Here is a 23,304-nt window from a genome sequence, read left to right on the forward strand (position 1 = left end):
CTCTCTCTCTAGGTCACTGAGTCATTTCAAAGTGAACTGGACCTTGGCTATACAGCTATACAGTGTCCCATCAGATGTTGATTTGTGAATTAGCTTTATTCAGTAAGACCTAAGAGAAGGTTAGATTCGGTCAGACTTATTCAGATGTTTTTTACCATGTTCCTCTTAAGGTCCATCTGTTTATGCTTGATAGTCTAACATTGAGTGTGTTTACATGCACATAATATTAAGGACACTAGCTCATATCCTTGTGGTTATGGTCTTATTTGGAATAAGCTGTTTGTATGCATCCATACAACGCTAATTTGTCTCCCACACACCATGCTGTCATAGCTTTGGTGTCTTAAGTAGAGAACAATATATACATTAATATATAAACTGGGCTTTACCATCAGGCTACATCAAGGAAACTCACTCAGAAAGATACCAGTTTCTATGCATTTTTATAGCTGGATCTCAAATATCCCTGTATACATGAGTAAATCATTCTGAACATTGACACAGAACATAGACAGAACATGAAAACCAACAGTTAACAGGATAAGGTGCTGACATGTCAGTAATCCCAGCTAATATTGGCATATCCCAGCTGTCATATTCAGGTTTCTTGCAGTACACCTTGCAAGTAGGATACAAGGTTTCTGTGTTTCCATGAAGACTGCAGTCTGTAGTTGTGATTGAGATGACTCTGCTCCCCCTGAGCTATTCAGGTCCACAACGTCAGCTCAAATACTATTCCATTTCACTACCCAGGACTGGGCTCACTGCCTCAGTATAGCCCCAGGCTTGATTTTCTGCAACCTTGGCAACTGTTTGAACGGTGATGAATGCTTCTCTACGATGTAGCTCTGTTCATAGATGTGTAGGTGTACTGTGCACATGGCATGAATAGCCTCCGTATCCGGGTGCATTCGTTATAGTACAAACATCAGAGAAAGAGACACAACACTGTGTATGATGAATGGAAGAGTCTGACGTGATGAAGATCCCTTCTGGCTGGAGACATTGTTGGGCTTAAACGGTGGGAATAATGGTAGTAGTATGCGATGGGGCTTTTTTATTACATCCATTATCAGTTCCACCAGGACACACACACATACACACACCCAACCACTCCCTATCCACCCTATCCACCTTTTACCTTGTTCTCGTCCTTTCTCACTCTCCGCAATAGACCAGGTGCAAATTTGCCAAGATTTTCATCATTTGCCCCTCTCGACCAAATTTCACTGAGCAGTGCGGCTTCAGCATTTCTGAACTGACAAGAGAAAAGCTGATGTTAGGACTTTATGCATTGCATAATGAGTAATGACGTCAAATGAGCAGGCTGCCATCTTTACAGTTTGTACTTGGTCGGTCATCATAGCTGAACTGGTTTTCTCAAGGACAGAGCTTGACTCTGTCCTGGAAATTTGAGCCCAGCGTGACTTGAACTTTTTAAACTCTGTTTTTAGAAGTTTAGAAGTGCTAGGTTTACTATTTTTTATTGTGAGCCCAAACCAGACTAATTTATTTATTCAATTATCTATTTAGTGATACTCTGGCGATACTTTTTGCTCCCATCTACAAGGAGTTTAGAGTGCAAGGTCTGGAGCTGGTAGGGATTCAGTGTCTTGCTCAAGGACACTTCAGCAGCTTGCTGTCACAGGGGCTTGAACCAAATCCGCCGGTTGAAGGTTATTCTTGCTACACCTCCCTGCACCCAACAATAATGCCCCAAAAATCTCTTGCTTATAAATTGCTTATAACCCATTTAGTGAGAAATTCAGTCCAATTTAACTTTAGCTGTAGGGAGCTATTGTCAATCAGGCTACATTGACAAGCGATGAATTAGTCGAAGGTATATGACACCGAACATAATGTGCATAAAGACTAACATCTGTTAACTAGGTCAGTGTCTTGTACTGTACATGAATCTGGACCATGTCTCCCGGGACGTTTTGCTACAGCACACCAAAACCCACTCACAGATGCAACATGTTAAAATTTACACATAAATGGTCACGGACAGAGAGACACACACACACACACACACACACACACAGTTACAGTTTAGACCTAGATGGATGCGTCATACAGTCGTCAGTTGTCTCTATATTACTTTATTTTATTCTTTTATTCTCTTGTACTTACTCTCGTGATCTTGCTACACAACCTACAGCTGCATCTACTGCACTCAGTATTTGGCATCGACTGTGAGGATTTGTGGCAGCTGGCACCTCGGGCTAGTCTAGGATGGTGATAAGTGCAAGTGCAGGTCACTGGAAGTTTTGTGCTGGCCTCAATGACTTGGAGGTGGGACAGATTTGTTACTTCATTTCTTTAGGTATTTGTGGCTTAAAGGGGTGAGAACACTGCTTATACTGCTTTGTAATGAATAAGTGTGTTTGCCTGGTTAAAGTTTTTTTTTTTAATTAAAAACAATGTAACCAGTATTTCCAGTCCCCTTTACAGCTTTCATTTACTCTAGGAGTATCAGCCATAGGTTGATGACCCTTTTATCTGGCATTAGGCAAAAAACTCTTTAGACTGTTAAGAGACAAATATTAAAGCCTCCACTTGATAACCAGCAGCAATTTTAGCCTGCAGCTCACAAGGTAGACCTATAGGCATAGCTTTAATTTAATAGTATTTAATTTTATCACAATGTAAATACCATTAGAGTGAAATAAATTATACGATTTGATCAGCATGTTACAGAATGTGTTTGACTGGTTCCTTGGCTGCATTGTGGGACTCATTGTGGCAGCTGTGTTGTAAAGGGCCTCATACCTTGAGTGATTTAAATGATTGCTCTCAATTCCTGCCTCGTCATTTCGTCATTGCCGTCCACCCCACCAATCACGTGGCCCAGGGCTACAAGTCAAAAAGCGGCAGCCTTTATTTAGAAACAGGACTGCCAGCTTTAGCCTGCCGCTGGGCCTCAAAGAGGATTTGACTACGTTTGGATTTAGCTAGCGTCATTTAAGACAATGATTACCTGTGGTGTGTAGCGTCCCACCAGGCTGAGCGATGACTGACAGAACGAGAGAAAGAGATTGATTCACTCCACCATTATCTCACATTCGTTCCCTGCTATCCCAGCTTATTGAAACATAGTGCCTACACCTAATATGTTCTGCCTATAAGCTATCCCACTCGGGCCGTGTTTTAAAGAGCCACGCCGTACAAGGACATAGTGACTTTCCCTGTGATTACCACAGGGCTAAGCCATGCTGCAAGCCTCTTATTCCCCCCGCAGCTGGATCAAGCAGTGAAAGTTACCCATGAAATCCCCCACTGCAGCCGGAGTTCTCACTAGGCAGCTCCACCGATGAGTGAACACGGCCAGGCAGAGGGTCGTGGATGGGAATGGCTGAATACTCACTCACACACAAAAACAAATAAAAACACTTGCTTCAACACAGTGTGGATGATGCTGTGTTATTGGTGTTCCCTGTTTGGTTGTACTTATATTAGTTCTGTGTGGGTGCTCTGGTATGGTTTTATGATTATTACTAACATCTTTGCTTTCTTTCTTTGCTGTTCTGTCTAATGTGTATTGCGACATTTCTGCATAAAATGCACTTTAAGACGGTCTTTTATTGCATTTGTTTTAACTTCCCATTGAATTTTGCCTGTTTTCGTCTTTTTTTAACCCTGTGTGTAATGTGTGGTGTTTTTATTGTTTCTTATTGTCTTTTATTTATAGTGTTTTATTGTCTGTAAAGCACACTTTTTTTTTTTGTCTGTAACTCTGTTTTGCAAAGGCCTACACAAATAGAGTTTTATTATTACTCCTGTCCTATGGCAGAGCTGGGATCCACTCCAGCTGCTGATACTTTCTTCCCCCCCTTCTTACCCATAATCACAACTCTGAGACAGCAGTAGCCTGAAGGTTAGAGAAGCGAGCTTATGACGGGAAGGTTATTTGTTTGAATCCCTGTGTGAGAAAATGGGGGGGAAATCTGGGAGTGGGAATAAATTAGTTAATCCCTCCTGCTCAATTCAGATTTTGTGTGCTCCTTAAAACGGAACCAAATGAATCTGTGTTTGCAAATCACTTGCATGATGGCCAATAGATGAAAAGCACTTATTTGGTCACACGTGCTAAATAGTATGACGTGGTTACATGCAAATTAAACCAACAGAGGCTTTTCCAGCATACATATGATGGGGGAATAGGAAGCACACACATATTCACACACATAAACAATCTTTGGCTACCACGTTTGCCTGGAAATAAGATCCCTCTGTGTTTACATGTGGACTTGACCGCCCCACGTTGGGTATGTTAGCCCCTACGCCCTAAGCTGTCCGCTCATTCAAAACATTTGCTCAGCGCGTGGCTGTGTAGAATGCCGGGGGCAAAGGCCCGACGTGGCTCACAGTTTGGCGCTAGAATGTTCCGTCTGAAGACCGCTAGGCTGCTGTGCGCGGCGCGGTCCGGCTGTGCGAGTTGTTGTGGCCAGTCGAAGACACGGAAGGCTGTCTGACGTTCTGCTGTGGTTGTTGGAGTGGAGGTAGAGAGGAGAGGATGTGTCGTCCTCTCAAAATGACCATTACATGACCTAAGGAGAGCTTATGTGGTTGGAACAGACCATGAGAGGTCACAGGCGTTGTAGAATTCATTGTCCTTTAGCTCCAAGTGTATTTTGTTAAAGCTCTTATCTGTGCTTTTTTAAGTGTTAGGGGTATATGAGTATAAATCCTTGAGAAATGTGGTGATACTGTGATGCCAGGCAATCTCTCAGCCATTTTCAGTTCTCACCCTAACTCAAAATACCCATTTTGCTCTATTACAAAGTAAACAACCAAGTTACAGCTTCCAAATATTTCTGCCAGGTTCCTTCATTTAATTGGAGAGTGAAAAATATGTCCTCAGTTTAATCAAATAAATATGAACAAATAAGAGGGGTTATCGTGGTGTCACAGGTTAGGCAGACATCTTTTACAGCACAAGTTAGAAATATGGCAGCCCAACACTATAATGATGATGATCATTTACTCTGGGTTGAATAAAAGAACATTAGGCTATGTGTTGCCAACTGTATGTTTAAAGAGATTTTGTGGCTTATTATGCAGTTTGCACATTCCTGATTATGATTGTTAGTTATAGGTAATGCTTAAAATCTTGAATGCACCCCGGTGAATTTGTACTGTGGCTAATTCAGTTCTGCATAGTCCAGTTTTTATTTTATTTCAGTTTACTAAAATGCTTTCTCATGTGTAGTTTTCCTCTCAGTCTTAATTTTAGTACAGTAAACTATAATAACCTTTGTTAGTGGTATTGTGTAGCCCAACTGCTGCTAACACTAGTCTTGAAATATGAGACTTGCGTGGCTGAATGAGAATAATCTTCTCTTGGCAGGAGGTGGCGCAGCCTTGGCACTGCAGTGGCACCTCATAGTTTGTCTTTTATTGAGATTCTCTGCTGGTTTAGGAGCATAAGCTGCCCAAGTTTGTTTCAGCTGGGAGCACAATGCATTCAACAAATGGAGGCTGGGTCAGACAAACGGCCAGTTGAGGCTTTCAAATGATAAAAGATGCAGCCTTTCAGAAAGATAGCTCATCCATAACTCATTACATTGGCTGGTAGTCCGGTACAGCTATTTGGCATTATGGTTCCAGTTAACAGAATAGCACTTAATTGTCTTCCAAGCCATTTTTTAAATTGAACATTTACAGGACTTTACAGGAGTTTGCATTTTTCCATACAAGCATGTGTTTCTAACTATGTGCTGTATGTGCTTTCTAAGCATGTCCTATAATTCCTCTGGTAAGGTCTGACCTTTTTGTTAAAAGCTCTTTAACTGCTCAGTTCTCTGCTCACATCACATTCGAATACCCTTTGCTGTCCTGAAAACCTGGGTCAGTTTTAACCTGAAGGTATCCCAGAGCTTAGGTGAAGAATTGCACTTGGAGCGCATCAGGACTTTGGACAAACTTTACAGTTGCTCATGGGCTGGCGGGAACTGAATAGAAAACAAAACAATGAAGAACATACACTTCTAGTGTCAAGAAAGTAGATAAATCTAGCTCCAGGCACAACTGAGTTAAATATAAAAATTTTCCTTGCTCTCCATAAAGGCATTTTCCATTGTTTTCTATTCTTTTCTGTATCCCAGAGTTTATTGAGCATCATTCTGTAATTCTGCAAAATATTTACAGTAACAACTGTACAAATTTGCCATCCCTTTACTTTCCCTCATCCACCCCTGTCCTGCGTTACAAAGTGGAAAATGTTGGTTAAATTCATTTACTTGGTTGATATGTCATCTTTTGAGGCCACGTTTGGATTAGCTTGATCAGTAGTGTGGCCATCATACTGGCAAACACAGGACTTATAGACCTAAGACCAGGAAAAGGCCTTCAAGGAAGGCCCTTTGAGGAAGCAGTGGTTATTGCGAACATGGATGACAGCTGTAACAGTTCAATATCTAACAGAAATAGAGGCTGGAGGTGCTCATTGCAAAATGCTAAGTAAGAGTGAGGTGCAAAGGCTCAGTGTATTGGAAAACTGTAAAAAATAGCTAGCACTGTATAACTGCTGAATAATATTCTTTTGCAGTTAAATTGTGATGGCAGTTTTACTGTTAAGTTCTTGCTTGATCTTGCGTGATCTTGCTTGGCCAGCCATGATTCCATGTTGGTTACATGACAAATCTTACACTTCCTACATTTCTGATCTGTTTCCACAGGTGATGGCAACCCAAAGGAAAGTAGCCCATTTATCAACAACACAGATAATGACAAGGGCAACAGCTACGATGGCAAGAACATGGCCCTCTTTGAGGTAACTCTCTTCCAACAGTTTACACCATCATCTTCTCACTTGATCTAGGTCCTTGGCCTATTTATGCAGTGGGATGTTTTCTTTGCACTGTGAAAATTGACTATGTGACTTATTTTGACAAGATGTCATAGGCCACGAAGGACAAACCTCGGACCTTACTAGAACAATACCTGGAGCAGTCTAGGTGTCATAGCATCAATATCTTGTTTATTCAAACATCAACTATTGAACTATCACCATCAACTATCACTGGAAGCACAGCTGTAGCTTTATTGATGTCACATTACATTTTGGCCTTGCCTTTAAAGCTTTTTAGATTAAGCAAAACTAGTTCATACCATCCACAAATGCACAGTATGTTAAAGCGTCAGCATGCACTGTGGTGAACTAAATAAATACTGCACACTGAGTTGAAACTTCTACCATTCTTCCCATAGTGCAACAGTACGTTGATCAAAGAGCTTATTTGCCAAAAAAGTTGATGTATTCCTTCAAGTTCATTCAGTTGAACTGTTGCCAGGTGCTTTGCCGTGCCATTTGGCAGACCTTCCCCCTCTGTGGTCACTGGCCTTGTATAGAATCCTTGGAATAAAGTCAATTAGGCACTGTGACTTCTATTTTAACCACTCTGCATGAAGCTGATCCAGCCATGCTATTCTAAGATCCTTTGAATTATGAACACACACTGAAATAAGTTTTGCACTGTCAATTTTGGTCCGGGAGGTTTTTTTTCTCTAAGCATAGGGCAATTGACCACCCAAAGTAAATGAAAGTTACACAACTAGTATATACACAATCAAATATCAATTACGCACAGTTAAGATTTATATGAAACGTGAGTCCTGAGTTAGGCTTAAACTAAGCTATCACTTGAAAAAGGAAAGTTGCTGACATTTGGTTATCAACAGATGCAGCTTTTGCTCAGCACGCTAAATGTATTTTCCATGGTTTCCATGTTGCAGGAGGAGATGGACAGCAACCCTATGGTGTCATCTCTCCTCAATAAGCTGGCGAACTACACCAATCTCACCCAGGGGGCCCAGGAGCACGAGGAGGCCGACGATGATGAGGGGCCCAAGAAGAAAGCAGTCAAGGTACAGTAGAGAGCCCTGCTTCAAATAGTGTCTGTATCAAAGCTGTTAAGTTTTACTTCTCCTCTCTTCTCTAGAGCGGTGTAGTCTACATACAGTTAAATACAGTATATTTGCTTTTTAGCACTGGTACTTTTAAACCTGCTGAACTTGCATTACATAACAGGGTCTTTGACCACTGAAGCCCTATTGTTTATTTTGTTCTCAAGTCTTTTTTAGGGTATGCAAACCTGAGCACCTCATTTCCCCCTTCACACCCCTGTGGCCTTGCTTCCTTTTTATGCTTGTGGAAATCTGCCACTTCTCTTTATGCTCGGAGATAGTCAAAAAACAAACCACTTAAACCTACCACCCTGTGGTAGGTTTCCCTTGGACTGCTTGGAGGTGGTCATCTATCTAGACAGTTATGCAATTGAAATACACTTTAGGTCCAATTACTTCCTGATAGAATAATGTTCAGTAAGCTAATTTTTTCCTTCAACAAATACAAATCCATCTATTTAAGCTTATATTGCTTCAACAACATTTTTTGTCCCAAAATGTAAAAACTGGATTATTGGAAGCTAGTCCCAGACCCTTTATTTTATTTAGATACAAGGCTTTAGGTATAACCAGTGGACCATGGTAAAAGCTCATACTTCAAAAGGTATATTTGGGTTAAAAGTACAGTATTAAGACCTATTGATCCTGTTGCTAGGATCAGAGCACAGGGGTAAAAGCCCATTACGAAGATGAAATAAGAACACAAAGGCAATGGCAGTCTAGCATCTACAACCCATCTCTTATTTATGAATCAACACAAGCTTTTGTACTTCCACCCTGCCACAGACTGTCAGTCTCCTTTTTGGGAGCTTCTATACTCAAATTTTTGTTTTCTTAAAAGAAGCAAAATTAAAAGTGCCCACAGTGCTGCCATGCAGCGCACAGATGCTTCTGTGACCACAGCTCCGGTCCCATGCCAATTGCCCCATCCTGTCCCTTGCATGGAAATACGCCGCGGGCGCCTCCCATTGGCTCAGAGAAACGTCTTGGTTAAAAACTTGAGTGGATAAAGCTGACACCCCTGTCACCCCCTTTTTGGCCGGACCGGTGGGAGTAGTCCTGTACTTTTGCATTGGGAGATGACGAAAAAGGTAGCTGCTTGTCAATCTAAGGCGACCGCTTCTCTCTTTACATTCCGTGTCATTTTTCAGAAATTTCTAGTGTAGTCCCTTTGCTTGTGCCTGTTGCGAAACTGCAGTTTCATTGAAGGAATGTGTCTGTTGGGTGGCAGCGATGAAGGAATTTCTAAGTTATGTAGTCATGTTGCTGGGTAGTATAGATTGGTTATATAGATTGTGTCTACCTAGGTAACTGAAATGTTAGTCTTGAATCTATTTTAAAACATCAGTTCAGTTATACCAAACATCCATGTTTTGGTGAACAGTAAGTTGGGAAAGGGGCTTTTCACATCGCCATCAGTGGTGACTTTTGCTTCGCAAGCTGAGGATCTCCCAATATATTTTTGATGCTGTCCTATCAGAGAGATGGTCAGAACAAGATGTTGGGTGAGTGCAGCCACAACCCATTTATTTATAATTAAGCCATGGCAAATGAGTTATTAATCAGAATGGTCAACATTATTGAAGATAAGGAACATGTGTGTTTAGATTTACTAGTGCAGAATTTTGTGAATCTGCATTTTCTGATGCTCCTTGTTTTACAACTGCATTGTGGGCATATTGCAAGGAAGAAGTGATTCAGAATTTATTGATTATTTGTTGTCAGTGCATACATGCTATACAGTGATTTTTTTTTTCATCTTCAAGAATAGCATTTCAGCAATACCCTCAAAATGGTTTGTTGATTCATTTTTACAACTATGATGAATGATTATTGTTTCATTACATCCTTTTGATCTTTTTTGCAGTTTTTCCTACTTTTGTGTCATTGGGACAGTGAATAGAGCCTCGTCTGAATTGACACTTATGTATTTTTTTGTTCCCCCTGTTGCATCCTTCTCAAATATGCCCATTTCTCCCCCATTCCCTTCTTTGCCTCCTCTCTGGTTTCATTCTCCTTGCCTCTTTGTTTTCCGCTGCTCACATTTCCCATCGTTTCTCTAATTCTCACTTCCCTCTCCCCCCTTCCCCACCAGCTCATTCTGCCCCCCTCTCTGTTCTCTCTTCTTTGTCTTCCTCCTCCCCTCTATTTCCATTTGCTGTAGTTTCTTTTCTTCTCCTTTTCTCCTCAACTCTTCTGTACTCCCTCTCCTATCCCCCCCCCCCCACACACACACACACACACACATTTTCATCCCCCTTGTTTTCTCCGATCTCATCTCCTCTCTTCACTTCCTCCTCTCCCTCTGTAGAGCCCTCAGATGGGGACCTTCATGGGTGTCTACCTCCCCTGCCTCCAGAATATTCTGGGTGTCATCCTCTTCCTGCGCCTTACCTGGATCGTCGGCACCGCCGGCATCATGGAGTCCCTGGCCATTGTGGGCATGTGCTGCTCCTGTGTGAGTATCCTGCCCTAAACCCAGCAAGAACTGTTGCCATTAGCAAAGCCCCACTATTGTCATTTTTTATAACATTTTTAATAACATAATGTTGCTAGGCAGCAAACAGGCCCACCCAGTAAGCAGAATTTTGCTCATATTGCTTAGCAAGAAAATGTAGTACCAGTAAGTAAAAAAATATACTACTGGCGGCTTAAAATAGTTTAAGACCCTTCAGTTTTGTCATGTTTTATAGAAAAAGTCTTTGCTACTGCTCTGTCACACATACTGAGCTGACAACATTTACAATGTGTCATGACCGCCTCTTTACTTACTATACTTATAGAGCTTTAACAATGGAGCACTCAGTCCCACACCAAGTTAAAGTAAAATGTAACCCTGTGCAGCTGCACACCAACACCTCAGACTAAAACAATGTTTATATTTGCCAAATGATATAAAAAATATAAAATTGAGAGGAGTTGGTCTGACACTTAATGACAAACTTGTTTTTTATTTATCCTTTATCAAGGGATTTAGAGTTTACATTAAGTGATTAAATCAAGAGCACCGACATGCATTGAGTACATTATGTAAGAGTGGACTTAATGTATATATCAAGCACTTTATTGCGTTGAATACATGAACATATGTGAGTGAATATGTGCATGAGTGTTAACATGTGTGCTTGAGTGTTTTTGGTAAGACTGGGGGCAGATGTGCTGCTGCAAGTGTTGAGACGGGATGCAAATGATAGATTGACAGCAGGAGTGAGAGTGACCACCGAGTTGACTCGGTGGCTGCTGATCCCTCCTATATTTAGCCACCATGGCTTTCTACTTCCCATACAGACCCAGCTCCTAATGGTACCTGGCAGCTTGATGCCTAATCCCTCCATCTGCAAAGTGTCAGAAACATAGGGGCACACATACACCCACACAGGGGCTATATTTACCAATCCCATGGCAGACAATGGATTACTTCAGCTTAATCAGGGAAAGTACAAACAAAGACTTGGCGTACAATCTCCATTGAATACTTCCTGTCTTAGTGTTGGTTGTAATGGAGGAAATCCCTCCTCCTGCTCCAGCAGCATAACATGATCATTTTCACTGAGAATGGCCAACAGTGGCAAAGTGACCACATTCCATTTATTGCCTAGAGGGGAGGAATGAAAAAGGGCAGAGAAGGGCGGAGCGATGAAAACCAATGCACTGCCCTCAACTCAAATAAGTTGACAGGTGGTCAGCTTTCAGCAGAGTAGGAAGAGTCACTAATCAGAAATGAAGTTGTGTTCTATTTTATTCTACTACTTCTACTGAATGCTCCCAATATAGACTAAATTATGCAAAGACATAGGAATGATATGTTTGAAACCTCAAATTCAGCTTTCCCCTTTAACTGCAAGAAACAATAAAAGCCATGGATCTGCCAAGTCTGTTGTCATGTGGTAAACAGAAAGCTAGATAATCTGTGACTGCCAGTCAGTGATCACCTTAAGGCCAACAACCTCCAATATTGACAAAACGTTATAATTTCAGAACAATATATATTTATGTTTTATTTTCTTGAATTTACCCAATTTTCATGTAACTTACATGAGGGTTAGGGTTACCTAAACATAAAAATCATAGCCTCAACACAGCCTCATCCCTTGGAGACTTGGTCATAAAACGTAACCAGGTACACTATGCCAGTAATGCATGCTGTGAATTTATATCAGATTTCATATCAGTAAAAACTATGCTTGCTTGGAAAGGTGGGTGCACTGTTTCACATTAAAATCTAGCTAAAGTGAGGTTAGGAGGGTTTACCCTCCACTGCATCCCCTCTATTACATAATGACTGAGATAATGTGAGAGGAGAGCTGAGCTTAGTCAAACAGATTAATGTTCATTTTCACTGCTTAGACCTTGTCTCGCTTTGCACTGATGGCTCCACATCAGTCAGTCACCCACAGGTCATATTTTGCACATGTGCAATATAGTCAGACCTACCAGAAATGTCCAAAAATATCCTGAAATTAATTCAGTAAATTTCAGTTCAGCTCAGCTCATTTCCGGTTAGTTATTTTAAGATCAATCCAGCTTGTTTCAATTCAGTTCAGCTCAATTCAAATTTTTATTGTCCTACAAAGGACAAATGCAGGCAGTGTTTTAAAAAATCACTTTGTCAGAGTGTGGCACAGTGGCTCAGTGCTTTGCACTGTCACCTCACAGCAAGGCGGTCACAGGTTTGACCCTTTCTGTGTGGAGTTTGTATGTTCTACTCATGTTGGCGTGGGTTTCCTCTGGGTGCTCCGCTTCCTCCCACAGTCCAGAAGACATGCAGGTGGATTGGAGACTCTAATTGTCCCATAGGTGTGAATAGGAGTGTGAGTAGGGACTGGACCAGATGGACTGGCGACCTGATTTGGTGTTTCCCTGCCTTTCACCCAGTTTATACTGGGATAGGCTCCAGCCCCTCTGTGACCCTGAATATGAATAAGTAGGTAAAGGTTTAGGGTTAGGGTTAGGATTAATACATGCTTAAAGCACACTGTTTACAAAGTTAAAAGTGGCTGCTAGAAGTTTTTGTTTTATTCCGGCCCACTGTGGTAGGGAGAGACATAGAAGTTCTGTATTTATTAAGATGGAGACTCCATCTTCGTGAAACAATGTCCCATGCAAACACACAGTCACTCATTCTCTACCTCATTATCCCAGCACACAACGCAGCACACAGATTAGTTGCCATTACTTTTCCATCAGTGGAGATCATTGTAATGTGTTGGGCTGTGTGTTACTAAACGACTCATAAACAGTAAGTTTATTGTGTTTATGGGTCACTGTGACATTTGGCAGCTGCTACCTTTCCAAAATGTGTTAACATCACCACTCTGTTTAGTTTGGACTATAAATATGAGTGGCGGAGTAGTTGAGTCACCAAAAGATATTGTCGCATTACTGTGGGTGTCAGGTATTCATTAGAAACACTTTGTCACTGTTGGACAGGGTCCTATACCAATACTGGTATCCAGTTTCAGGTAAAATTGGATATCATATCAGATTTTCCCTAATACTAAAATCTGATTCCAAGAGTCAGGTATAGCATTAAAGAATCATGAGTCAACAAAACGAAAGCAAAATGAATGGATTTTCTTCTTTTTTTGGTCGCTGTAATGGAGAAAAATGGATTATATCTCTGTCATTTTTGTCTTCTGATTCTAAACTAATGATCTAGCCCTTGATCTAACCTTGCAGTCAAATGACAGTGAAAAATATTGAGTGGACTCTCTCATGGTCTGCATCAGTAGTGATTGCAGTGGTTAAAGTGGTGATTTTGACTTGACTATAGAGAGAACATGTTTTAAATAGAAGATGGAGAAAGAAAGAAATAACTGGCACTGCCACCTCTCAATCGTTTATTCACATTCATTCAGGAAGGCTGTGAGTAAAATTTTTTCAAAATATTTCTACATTCTACCACTAAGGAGTTTCCAGAAATGGGCAGGTAACGACTGGGTCTACACAATGTTTGGGAATTGTAAGATATCTTTTTGAGTTTCACGGTATGAGACATGCTTCCCAGTACTTTCCATTACAGTAATTTCTTCATTCCTGGTCATGACCAAGCCATAGCTGCTTAGGGATTCAGTGGAAGTGGGAGGTAAATTTGCCAGCTAATTGGCTTTACTCCAGCTTTTCCACCCTTGACCTGAACCCGGACATGCAGCAATGAGCAGAAGGTTTATTTTGGTCATAGCAACTCAAGGACAACAGCCTTTCTCTCTCATCTTGCCCTTCCTCTCCTCCTCCTAATCTTTCCTCTATGTTCTGTTTTCCCCTTCATCCTCTCACCTCTCCCAAGTTCTTTCACTTCCTCTCTTCTTCTCTTCCTCTTCCTACCTCTAGTTATCTCTTGTGTCGCTCTGCCCTTGTCTCTCCTCTCTCTCCTCTGTCCTTGCTGTTATCTGGAAGCACTATTAGGTAACAGGCCAGATGCAAATATCCTCAGCCACAATGACTGATTTCACGGAAAAGCTTGTATCCATTACCAATCCCAAAGATTTAGAGCATAAGCCTCTAAGAAGTCATTTCACAGGCTAAATGCAGGCTTAACCCATTCAAGAAACCTATAGCCATGGAAAATCTGGAAACTTCTTGGAAATTAAAAATTGTGTTATCTAGGCCAGGAAATTCAAAAAGTTTTGTGAATGTCATGGAGGTTCATAATCTTGTAAACTAGGCAAGTGCTAATTGTCAGACTTTGTTTCTTGTAGATGTATTTACCTTTTTGAAGGAATAATAACCATATAACAAATTTCCCAGTAACAGAAAGCCCAAATGAAAGTTGTCGCTACCCAAAAACAAAAGCATAAGAAAATCATCAAATCATTCTATAAACAAAGAAATGAACATACTGACAGATATTGATCGTAGAAATAAAACTATATGTCATGGGAACATCATGGAATTTCATAATTAAAAGTGTATTGATTGATGGGTACGAACTTCATGCATAAGGCCTATAGCTTTGAGACATATGTGCATATCTGATGTCTTTGTTCCTCCCTGTCCTCTCTCAACAGACCATGCTGACAGCCATATCAATGAGTGCAATTGCTACTAATGGCGTGGTGCCAGGTAGGACGGCTTTGTTTCTTGTACGTACTTAAATTCGAGATGTGTTGTGAATCGAGACCACGCTTCCCCTTTGCTCCTTATTGGATTAATTAATGGAAGAGATTTCTGAAGAGATAAGAGATTGAGTCGTTTTGTGATTTTTCTTTTTAGTTTCTGTTACAGGAGCAAAAAGACATAATGCACTAAAGGTTTTTGATAATTATTAGCCATGCAACAGTTTCTCAGGCCTTGCGTTCAGACAACAGACATTGTCGCCTGAGAATTTCAGGCATGTAGAAAAACAAAACATTGACAACATCCTTATAGAGTGTCATGTATCCATGAGTATCTTAGAAAATCCACAAGTACCCCTCAATTCCAAAAAAGTTGACATTTTAGAGGTTTGTGCAGAAGAAGTGTTTTTCTGTTTTCACAAAACTGATTGCCGGTGTGTTTTGCTCCCCAGCTGGAGGCTCGTACTACATGATTTCCAGGTCTCTCGGGCCAGAGTTTGGTGGAGCCGTGGGTCTCTGTTTCTACCTGGGCACGACCTTCGCTGGCTCTATGTACATCCTGGGTACTATAGAGATTCTACTGGTGAGTGTACAGCCGAAGTAACTCGTTATCAAGAATTAACAAGGTGCAAATCTGGGCGCAGTGATAAAACACACTTTTATTAACAGTAGCCAACTGCATATTCTGTTTTTTCCTTGTCCTTCCCATTCAGACCTACATCGTGCCTAAGGCGGCCATCTTTGTAGCGGAGAAGAAGGAGGACGAGGTGGACGCCCTGCTGAACAACATGCGCGTCTACGGCACCTGCTGCCTGGCGCTCATGTCCCTGGTCGTCTTCGTCGGGGTGAAGTACGTCAACAAGCTGGCGCTAGTCTTCCTGGCCTGCGTCATCCTCTCCATCCTGGCCATCTACGCTGGGGTCATCAAGACCGCCTTTGAGCCGCCGGACTTCCCGTGAGTCCAGTTTACCAGACCGTATCATCCAGTTTCATCCAGTATTCAACCAGACTATGCAAGCATGCCATCAAACTAACTTTGTCAACCGGCCACAGTGATTTGTGTGGAATCTCAGCAGCCAATTATAATTTTTTAGAATTTTGTGGGCTAAGGTGATATTTAGAGTGACATTTAAAGATGTCTAACTCTATCTTCTCCCCCTCTGGATAGTGTTTGCCTGTTGGGGAACCGCACACTGCAGAACCACGACTTCGACAAGTGTCTGAAGACGGAGATTATAGACAACGTGACGGTCACCACCAAGCTGTGGAGGCTGTTCTGCGACGGACCTGAGCTCAACGCCACCTGCAACGAGTACTTTAACCGTAACAATGTGACTGAGGTGCAGGGGATCCCCGGACTGACCAGCGGAGTCATTTCAGGTTGGATTACGACGTTTCCTCTAGGATTTGTGGCAGCAGTGTGGGATTGTGGGTCATTTCAGTGCTGGAACCAGGGCTGATTCCCCAACTATTTCCTGTATAAGTTACAGCTTTTGTGGTTGTGTGGTGGTACCTGTTGCAGTTCACATAGGTATAGGGACTACTGCACACTTACATCAGTACTACCCCACAACATCCCCTACCAACGCACACATACACACACACACACACACACACACACACACACACACACACACACACACACACACGCTTTCTAACTAACTATCTGACTCTCTATCTTCTGAACTAACACACTAACAAACTAAATGAACACAGTGAAAACCTGATTAGAGTGCTTTAGGTAACAGCAAGTGAGTTTGTCTTATCAATGCAATACAAACTTTATCATTTCATCAAGATGGGGAACGCGTGTTATTTCCTTTTTGACTTTTTGAAGAGAGGGAGACAGAACACTGAGAGGGGCAGAGAGAGAGAGAGAGAGAAATTGAGGAAAGAGAGAAATTGGGGAAAGAGAGAAATTAAAAAGAAAAAGAGAGGTATGAAACAATGAAATGAGAGAGAAAGTCATCTCTAGAGATCAAGGCTCAACAGGAATTCCCACAGCTGCAGTCAAAGTCCGTTTTTGATTGTCAGTGTTCAGTCCTGATCAGGAGGTCAGGTTGTGAAACAGCTGGCTGGGATGAACTTGTTCACCCTCCCTGCAGCGGTAATGAAATCCCTTCCCATTTCAATTCTGCCTTGTGCAAACAGACCAATCTGCCCAAATCACGAGCGTTTTCAGTTCTCCTTCTTTTAATGATTCCTGTCTGGTTTCTAATGTGAGTATTTTCCCCTTTTTCGAGAATTCTCAGCGATGCATTTCCACATTCTGCTCAGAACAAGAGTCAGATTATGAAACTGCTGGCTGTAATATACTGGTTTCCACCCCGTTACATTCTTCACATTCCTCCTCCTCTTCCTCCTCCCCATGTACTTTTTGTTCTTTGGTCAATCACCTCAGTTGACATCAGGCTGCTCCTGCATCAATACAGCACAAACTGCACCATCCCACAGGTCAGGTACTGACTAGATCACAAGCAGTTTAGATTTCCAAAATGTGACACAAACTGAATATTTGAAGTGAGGTCTTCTTGCTTCAATTAAATTACATTTGATTAGACTGTACTTTACTACTGATTTTTCTCCAAAATTTGTTTTACCTCATCCAGTTATCATACAGGGAAATTGCCAAAAATTCAGCTTGAAAACACTCAACAAATAACATGACAAATGGAGAGGATTGGACATATTTCTCAGTAGGAATTCACACAATCGTGCATTGCAATATTTCATTAAATGCTAAGTCAGGACATTGCTCGGGTTATGAAACTGCTGGCCATGACAAACTAGTCTGACTCCCTCCTTCAGTGCGAATGCATTCCTCTCATTCTTCTTGTTATGAAACTGGGGCAAGCATGCGCAGGTGCTGAGTGATTTCATATGTGTGATGAGATTATTTTACTTTCTCTATTTTCTCCCCACTCCCATTATTTTGAATTCTTTTTCCTTTTGTTTTCCCCAATCCCCCTCAATTTCCCCCCCCCTTTCTGTTGTTATCATCCTGTTCCTCTTTCACATTATTTCCCCCATTTCTCATTCACATTGGTTGTACTTTTTATGTGTTGGGAAGTCTCTGGTGCTCTGGGCTTGCTGGTGGAAAACACCAACTCTGTTCTGTCTGCCTCTCTGTTGCATCTTTTTTACTGTTAATTTACACACAACACCAGCCATTCAGTCGCTGGATCGCCCAGCTCAATAAAATAGCAATTCACTTACCTAATATATTTTCCTTTATTGTGATTGTGATTTTGATTCCTTTCTGAGTTGGCAACATTATTCAGTTGTATGTAAATTTTTGCCATGGCCTAAGTGCCATATTTGTTTTCTCTTCTCTCATTTTCTCTCTGGGCGGGTGGAATATATTTTTTTCACCAAAACTGTTTCACTGCTTTAAGGAAAAATGGAGGCACAAAAGTCTGATCGGCTGCCAACAGCCAGTGTGTCCAAATCCATAGTCAACTTTTCCTCTGCAATAAACCGGTTGACTGCTGCCTCATCTCTCATTGGTCAAGTTTCCTTCCCTAACTCGGCTCTCTGGAAATGGAATGGAGCTCTTGAAAAAAGTTGCTTGGGTCATTGGCCGCTTGTACACCCAGTGAATCTGTAAGCAGCATGGCAGGAGGCTATAAGGGCATACTGGTAGACAAACAACTGTGTTTTGTCTGTCTTTCCATCGGTTTGTCTTACTGTGTAACTTGTCTTGTGTAACTTCTATCTGTTTATCTCTATCTCTGGGTTTACCGGTGGAAAACAAGTGCAGCCCTTGAGAGCAGCATTAGACGCCTCCTGTATCTTCATGGCCTGTGTGACTTAGAGTCTAATTATCTGATGATCTGCCCCTCTGTCTCTGTCTCTGTCTCTTTGTAGCCAACATGTGGGGGGACTACGGTCCACTGAACATGCTGGTAGAAAACAAGCCCGCGATATCTATTGCGGTAGAGGACAACTCCCAAGATATCTACATGCCCTACGTGGTCAACGATATCACCACCTTCTTCACCCTGCTGGTCGGCATCTACTTTCCCTCAGTCACTGGTAAGAGCATAAGAGTACAGAGACAACAGAGACACACACTGTATTATAGGATATACAGGACAGCTACAGTTTCCCAGTTCAGTGAAACACTGGTACAGGGAGAAATAAGTTTTGCCTGTTTCCCCACTGGGATCATTAAAGTGTCATCTTAAGTTATGCACTTTTGACCATAGCGGCAGTAAAATGGACAAATCCCTCCAAAGTATATTCCCCTCCCCTTGTTTGTTGGATTGGGAAGACTCTGACGCCCATCTGCACTCATTCATGAAATGTTGTGATTTTGAAATGCTTGTTGAGAGCATTTTCACAATAACTCAGTATTCACCGACACACAAGTGCATTCATTTATTATGTAGGCCATCAGTTAAATAAGCCTCCTTTTGGAGACAACACCACTTTGAAAAATCCTGATTATGAATGACTTTAAATGATAAAAAAAAACATTTTTGTGAATGAGGCCGACTTTCTGTCTTTTGTATCTCTGATAAATGCTCCAATATGCAGGACTCTGGAGTGTTAATGCAGTTTATATGTATGTTGCATATGGCTTTGATGTTTGAATCAAAACAGTTTGGTTGGTCCTGATGGTCATTCTTTATTATTCTAGTCTATTGTACATATGTTAGATGTATGTTACCAGCCTTTCAAGGTAATTATACAGGCCAGTCAGGATGAACTCTCACCATTACTTTAACCACTTTGTGCAATAAGATGGTAAAATCTCTTACATTACATATTGCATTAATGGCTCTGGTCCTGCATTAAGTTATATAAGCATGCTCGTCATTAGTAGGGAGTGTGCAATTCTATAAATACCCATTAGTACACAGGACAGAACCAAAGCAGTGTGTGGTGAAGTTGAAGGCCACATGGCTAACTGGTGATATGATGAATCTCTGTGAATGCTACATAATGACTTCCTTTCACTTGTGCCATTTTCCATCCATAATTTAAATAAAAAACCATTGAGGAAAAATGCAAAATTGCTACTTATGTGAGAGATAAATTGTCAGTAGTCATGGTTGATAATTCCTCTGTTCTGTTGTGACCCCCCCTCCCTTCCAGGTATCATGGCAGGCTCCAACCGGTCAGGTGACCTGCGGGACGCCCAGAAGTCTATCCCCATCGGGACCATCCTGGCCATCGCCACCACCTCCGTCATCTGTATCCTGAAACCATTTACCGTGACACTGATTCTAGACAGTCTAGTCACAGGGCCAGAGCTGTTGATTTAGAAAGTATTGATCTAGTTTAATCGGCTAGGCCCCACTAGTTTCCACTGCTTACTGTAGAATCTGTGAATCAGAACTAGGTTGTACAATCAGCTAATGTTGCCAAACATCAATGCAATTGCAGCAAGTGGAGGCTGGTTAATATTAGAAGCTGAATTTTGTTGCAGAAACCAAACAAAATGAAAGCTTAAAATGGTTTGAGGCTCTTCTCTATGGCCAGATTTATAGATGCAGGGATTTACTTGGTTTTGGAATCCTTTGAACCAAAGAATTCAAGCATGGGCAAAGGCCCAATACAATATGCTTTGGTATCACCCCAGCACTAACACAGCTGATACCACCAATCAGTGTCCTAGTGCTCTGTGAAATCAGCTTTTATTTATTCTGTATTTAAAAGGTTATGGAAATGAGCACTCAGCCACTTGAGGGGTGTAAGACAGCCTGTGCAAAGCTCTACAGCAATAGATAAAAACAGAAAGGCCTTGTGTATCAATTCACTGTACTGTTTCCTGAAGTGTTTCCCAGACGTTACCTGTGTGGTGCTGTTCGGTGCCTGCATTGAGGGTGTGGTGCTCCGAGACAAGTAAGAGTTGCGCACACACACCATGTATACACAAGTGTGTTGCATAAAATATACTAAATGGACAGTAAATTAAGAATTAAAGACCCATGTTTCTATAAAGGGATTGGGGGGAAAAACAGTGCTTGTGTATCATTTAGTTTTAGGCCTTGACTGTACTCCTCTTATTTAGCATAATCTAATGTAATAAGTGTAGATGGAGAAAATTCTGCTGAGTATCTACTTGTAAGTGCTTAACATTAGTTGATACTTGGCTAGTCACTAAGTGGCCTCATTACAGTTTAGAAAGAGGCTCGGATTAAATGTTTTTCACACTGGGTCCATTTCAGTCACTTGAGAATGTTTTGCTTTTATGTGATGTGAACACATGTTAAGTATACACTCACTTTATTTTTTCGCTTCCATATTAAATTTAAAGCCCCAATCCTTACTTGTAGTACTGTATGTTACCCACTGTTCAAACATGTCATCCTACCACAGACTTTGTTTTCATTTTGATGAAAGCTATATTTTACACTGTGAACTTAATTCTCTGAAGAGTATGTGACAGCTAAACATGAGCTTTATCTACATTATAAGGCCATAAAATATGTTTGTTATTTCGTTCCAGGTTTGGTGACTCGGTGAAAGGGAACCTTGTAATCGGCACACTGTCTTGGCCCTCACCTTGGGTGATTGTGATTGGCTCATTCTTCTCCTGCTGCGGGGCAGGGCTGCAGAGTTTGACTGGCGCCCCACGCCTGCTGCAGGCCATCGCACGAGATGGCATTGTACCTTTCTTACAGGTCAGACACACACACACACACACACACACACAAATTAAATGTTCTCTGCAGTCTTTGAACAGTCACACAAACTGTACATCCTCTTGCACTCATCTACTAGTTTGTGTGTGAGTGTTTGAGTGAGCTAAATTTGCATGTGTCTCCCTGCGTGCATGTTGTATGTGCACATATGTACGTGCACATATGTACTTATATGTGTGTGTGTTAGGTGTTTGGCCATGGGAAGGCTAACGGAGAACCTACCTGGGCTCTGCTGCTGACTGGTGGGATCTGTGAGATCGGCATCCTCATCGCCTCCCTGGATGCTGTGGCTCCTATCCTCTCCATGTCAGTATCCCACTGAACACTATCTGATGCTAAAGACAAATAGAGTGTGCATAATATTAGCAATACCTGTTCTTCCCATGACATGGACTGACCAGGTCAATCAAGATGAAAGCTATGATACCTTATTGATTTCATTGTTAAAGCCACTTAGACCATAAAGGGGGATGTAGATGATGATGATGAGGTGACAGGTTAAAGAAAGAATAAGCTTTGAGTTATCGGATACAGTACTACGTTTTAGCTTATTGTTGGCACAATATCTGATCCCAGTGTCATTTTGCATTCCTCTTTATTGCCATATAATTTACTCTCAGAGATAAATGTATGAGACAGAACCACTGCTTACAGCACTAATGCAACTTAGAATTGCATAGTTTCCTCATTAATTTGCTAAGTGTCCTTTCGGCTGTCTGTTCCTCTCCCAGGTTTTTCCTGATGTGCTACCTGTTTGTCAACCTGGCCTGTGCTGTTCAGACTCTGCTGCGCACACCCAACTGGAGACCCCGCTTCAAATACTACCACTGGTGGGTTAACTGCTGCTTTTTTAATAGGGTGGTGGGAGGATGTATGATTGAAATACAGTCTGTATAAGTACTGTCAGTCAATGAAAAGGACATTGAATTTCTTGGAGGTTGAAACTTAGTATCTTGTAACTCTTGCACCTTGTCAGGCTCACTCAACCTGAGTTTCTTGTTGCTATTGAGGTGACTGAGGCTTTCCTTATGGAAACTATCAGACGCATGCAAAGGCACACACCACATACAAAAAATACATGCACCTCGTGTTGTAAGGACGTAACGTGAGGACGGATAAAGAATCTACAAGTTTATTTACCAACCATGGACGCATCAGATGGTGACTTGGCTGATGAGAACGAATAAGAAGCCCCATACCCCCATATAGTCCCTCATATCATTGAAAACCCCCTGGCATAGAATCACAAGTTAACTTAACAACACAGGAGTGTGGAGCGATCATGGCTGCAGCGGTTATACTCTGTCTATCTATGGCTCTCGGTCAAAGCAGCCACCAAATGCTGTGTGTTCTGTTACGTCACGGACAGCAGCTTGGCACACAGTGGCCGGCAGCGGGAGTCGGTCTGTTGGCAACATGGGCCGTGGTGTGTCTGACCTAACAAGATTTGGCTGGAGACTGACAGTAAGCAGCGGCCGGCTGATTTTGACCTCTGTGTGTGTGTGTTCCCTAATGCAGGGCCACTCTGCTGGGCACACACGCACACGCACACAGAACATGTGAACACATACACAACATGCACACACAGAATCTAAACCCGCACGGCATGAAAACGTGCACGCACACAGACAGACGTACCTGTTCAGTGCATGCCAAAGGATTCTGTGTAAAACAAGTTCTAGCACGAT

The 23,304-nt window shown here is 41.8% G+C and overlaps 1 protein-coding gene across 1 annotated transcript in view; it reads left to right on the forward strand.

Annotated features, from left to right (window-relative positions):
* slc12a7b (solute carrier family 12 member 7b) overlaps positions 1 to 23,304 on the forward strand; it is a 55,133-nt gene that overhangs the window by 17,031 nt on the left and 14,798 nt on the right. Inside the window, exons 2-14 of the mRNA XM_071902530.2 lie at positions 6,681 to 6,775; positions 7,738 to 7,869; positions 10,220 to 10,366; positions 14,916 to 14,970; positions 15,416 to 15,546; positions 15,677 to 15,918; positions 16,132 to 16,343; positions 18,831 to 18,998; positions 20,064 to 20,162; positions 20,756 to 20,813; positions 21,421 to 21,595; positions 21,804 to 21,922; positions 22,348 to 22,446. Of these exons, the coding sequence (XP_071758631.1) occupies positions 6,681 to 6,775; positions 7,738 to 7,869; positions 10,220 to 10,366; positions 14,916 to 14,970; positions 15,416 to 15,546; positions 15,677 to 15,918; positions 16,132 to 16,343; positions 18,831 to 18,998; positions 20,064 to 20,162; positions 20,756 to 20,813; positions 21,421 to 21,595; positions 21,804 to 21,922; positions 22,348 to 22,446 (1,732 nt within the window). The remainder of the gene's footprint in view (positions 1 to 6,680; positions 6,776 to 7,737; positions 7,870 to 10,219; positions 10,367 to 14,915; positions 14,971 to 15,415; positions 15,547 to 15,676; positions 15,919 to 16,131; positions 16,344 to 18,830; positions 18,999 to 20,063; positions 20,163 to 20,755; positions 20,814 to 21,420; positions 21,596 to 21,803; positions 21,923 to 22,347; positions 22,447 to 23,304) is intronic.

The sequence above is a fragment of the Centroberyx gerrardi genome, chromosome 22 (assembly GCF_048128805.1).
Source record: "Centroberyx gerrardi isolate f3 chromosome 22, fCenGer3.hap1.cur.20231027, whole genome shotgun sequence".
Lineage (NCBI taxonomy): Eukaryota > Metazoa > Chordata > Actinopteri > Beryciformes > Berycidae > Centroberyx > Centroberyx gerrardi.